General features: G+C 42.6%; 1 protein-coding gene across 1 annotated transcript; it reads right to left on the bottom strand.

Moving 5' to 3' along the window:
- Positions 1–284: 284 nt before the first annotated feature.
- On the bottom strand, positions 285–1,280 carry LOC138756815 (uncharacterized). The gene has a single exon (XM_069923204.1). The coding sequence runs from the start codon at positions 1,278–1,280 to the stop codon at positions 285–287; it is 996 nt and encodes a 331-aa protein (XP_069779305.1).
- Positions 1,281–3,811: the final 2,531 nt, after the last annotated feature.

The raw sequence follows: 3,811 nt of genomic DNA, 5'->3' as shown, positions 1-3,811 counted from the left end.
GGTACCAACAAATTCCGAAGATTGACTATCCTTTGACTAAAGAAATTCCTCCACACCCTTCAATACTGAAGTTGTTCCTTCTTGTCCAGAACTCTCCCACCTTTCTACCTCTAATCTGTCCATGCCATTCAACATTCAAAATGTTTTGATGAAATCCCTTTCCCGCCTTATTCTCTTAAATTCCAATGAATGCAGTCAAAGAACTGCAAAACACTCCTCATCATTCTCGGAACCACCCTTGAGAACCTCCTCTGAATCTTCTCTAACGTTAGCACGGCCTTCCTTTAATGAGGGGCCAAAAACTGCTCATGATACTCCATATGAGGTCTCTCCAGTGCCTCATGAAACTCCATATGAGATCTCTCCAGTGCCTCATGATACTCCATATGAGGTCTCTCCAGTGCCTCATGATACTCCATATGAGGCCTCTCCAGTGCCTCATGATACTCCATATGAGGTCTCTCCAGTGCCTCATGATACTCCATATGAGGTTTCTCCAGTGCCTCATGATACTCCATATGAGATCTCTCCAGTGCCTCATGATACTCCATATGAGGTCTCTCCAGTGCCTCATGATACTCCATATGAGGTCTCTCCAGTGCCTCATGATACTCCATATGAGGTCTCTCCAGTGCCTCATGATACTCCATATGAGGTCTCTCCAGTGCCTCATGATACTCCATATGAGGTCTCTCCAGTGCCTCATGATACTCCATATGAGGTTTCTCCAGTGCCTCATGATACTCCATATGAGATCTCTCCAGTGCCTCATGATACTCCATATGAGGTCTCTCCAGTGCCTCATGATACTCCATATGAGGTCTCTCCAGTGCCTCATGATACTCCATATGAGGTCTCTCCAGTGCCTCATGATACTCCATATGAGGTCTCTCCAGTGCCTCATGATACTCCATATGAGGTCTCTCCAGTGCCTCATGATACTCCATATGAGGTCTCTCCAGTGCCTCATGATTCTCCATATGAGGTCTCTCCAGTGCCTCATGATACTCCATATGAGGTCTCTCCAGTGCCTCATGATACTCCATATGAGGTCTCTCCAGTGCCTCATGATACTCCATATGAGGTCTCTCCAGTGCCTCATGATACTCCATATGAGGTCTCTCCAGTGCCTCATGATACTCCATATGAGGTCTCTCCAGTGCCTCATGATACTCCATATGAGGTCTCTCCAGTGCCTCATGATACTCCATATGAGGTCTCTCCAGTGCCTCATGATACTCCATATGAGGTCTCTCCAGTGCCTTATGAAGCCTCAGCATCACATCCCTTATATTCTATTCCTCTTGAAATCAATGCCAGTGTTGAGTTGGCCTTCTTCAGCACCAATGATGGCTCTCCTTTACTTCCTATGGATGTTGCAAGACCAGCTACATTTTTCCAACATGCATGTGGGTTGAACTTGACTGCAGCATCTTCAGATTTTCTTGTTTGACAAACATGAATTCAGCTCTCCAGGTGTGAAGTTGGGCATTAAATGTTGGCTGCCCCCAAATCCTATCAAATAGATGATTTGGCTTTTAGAATTAATCCCCTTTGGAGTCTCTGGGAATGAAATACAGCTGCAGAATAAGGCTTGATAGTAATCAGAAAAGCCTTTGAATTTTCCAGTACATGCCCTAACCCCCAGGGATTCTCTGTGGACATAGCATCATTGAAGCTCAGCTGCTGCACCAGCCAATTCCATCATAGCCAGGCCCTCAAACTTCAGTCGGACAATGACCACTAATCTGCCTTTAGTTGTTGGTTGGGAGCATCAGGGGTAGAAGAACGAGCTGAACAACTGTCAGCATCAAATCGATATCACAGAAGGAAGCCCCAGCAATGCTTTCCGAGACTCACTGCTCGTTGGCTGGGATCTATTTATAAGCAGTATGTGAAAATTGCCAGCAAAGTTTGGGTTTTCCTTGAATGAGGAAGGAAACACATTGATAGGACTGTAGTCACACCTAGGCCAGATCAGGCAAGGATGGCTGGCTCCCCCCATCCCCCTCCCACCCCACCTCTCTGTGAAGGTCATTATTTTCCCAGGTGAGTTCAAAGAATGAGTGTGTGAGAGTCTAGTCATATACATAAGTGCACCTGCACCAAAATTCTAGCCAACAGGTAGGTAAGTTCAAGTTCAAGTTTATTCTCAGCGGACTGTATATATAGAACCATACAAATCAGCATTTCTCCAGTGCACACACACAATACACAGAACATAATAATCAAATATATACATAATTATATAATTTAAAAGAAATATAGACATGAATGTTTTGGGATGATTTACTTAGTAATTGGATACTACTCATCAAACTCACAGCCTGCAGGAAGAAGCTCTTTCCCAACCTGGCCCTCCTGATTTTGGTCCTCCTGAACCTCCTTCCTGATGGAAGAGAGTCAAAGATACTGTGTGATGGATGGAAAAGACCCTCAATAACTCTTTGAGCCCATTTAAACTTTCTAACTGTAATAATATCAATGAAATTAAGGACAAACCAAGGTAGGACATATGCAGTAAATGATAGGACACTGAGGAGTGCAGAGATGCAGAGAGATCTTGGAATATAGATGCATTGTTCCTTGACAGTGGGGTTAGAGGTGGACAGGGTTGAAAAGAAAGTCTTTGGAATCTTAAGCCTTTATAAATCTTTAGCCTTTATTGAATATAGGAGTTGGGATGATTAAGATATTGGTGAGGTCAAATTTGCAATATTGTGTGCAGTTCTGGTCACCTAACTACAGAAAGGTATCAATAAGATTGAAAGAGTGCAGAGATTTACTAAGATGTTGCCGGGTCTTCAGGAGTTGAGTTACAGGGAAATATTAAACAAATTAGGACTTTATTTCTTGGAGCGAAGAAGAATGAGGGGAGATTTGATAGAGGTTTACAAGATTATGAGAGGTATAGACACAATTAATGCAAGTAGGCTTTTTCCACTTAGATTGGGGGAGGTAAATACAAGAGACCGTAGTTTTAAGCTGAAAGAGGAAAGGTTTTGGAGGGAACATTGGGGGGAGTTATTCTCTCAGAGAGTGGTGGGGGTGTGGAATGAGCTGCCATCTGATGTGGTGAATGTGGGCTCGATCTTAAGTTTTAAGAATAAATTGAATAGGTACATGAATGGGAGAAGCCTGGAGGGTTATGGAGTGGCATGACAGTGGGATTAGTAAAATCATGGTGGGAACAGATGAGAGGGGCTGAATGACCTGTTTCCTATGCATAGTGTTCTATGGTTCTAAAATGCATAAGGCAGTAAAAAAGATTATAAATATAAAAAGATAGATGAATAAATATTCAAAGATGTAGTTAATGAAAAAGAAAAAAAAGATGTTTTCACAACTCAGATAAGACCTTCTGTTGTATCAACACTCTCAGCTGGAGAAGTTCAACAGGTCAGGAAGCATCAGTGGAAGTAAAAGAACAGTCAACATTTCAAGGTGAAGCCCTTTATCGATAAAGCCTTAGTGTATTTAACTTCTGATTCCAGTATGTGCTGTGTCTCCAGATTATTTTGTTGGTTCCATTTCAGTTTCAAATCAAATTAAAATTATTGTCATCCGATTGCACAAGTACAACCTGATGAATCAGCATTCTCCGGTCCTCGGTGGAAAACCATGCAGACACACAATCAGACATAATGCACATACAGACAAATAATACATATGCAGTATTCATATATGCAGATAAATAAGTATATATTGGTCATTCAGCATTCTCACTGCCCATTGGTTCCTCAGCCTGGTGGTGCTGGCTCTGATCCTCCTGGATCTCTTCCCCGACGGATGCAGTTGAAAAATGCTGTGG

The sequence above is a fragment of the Narcine bancroftii genome, chromosome 3 (assembly GCF_036971445.1).
Source record: "Narcine bancroftii isolate sNarBan1 chromosome 3, sNarBan1.hap1, whole genome shotgun sequence".
NCBI lineage: Eukaryota > Metazoa > Chordata > Chondrichthyes > Torpediniformes > Narcinidae > Narcine > Narcine bancroftii.
The sequence above is the reverse complement of the archived record's forward strand: the minus strand, read 5'-3'. Positions and strand labels throughout refer to the sequence as shown.

Excerpts from the sequence above, each read along its gene's own strand:
- LOC138756815 (XM_069923204.1), bottom strand. The coding sequence starts at position 1,280 with ATGCTGAGGCTTCATAAGGCACTGGAGAGACCTCATATGGAGTATCAT.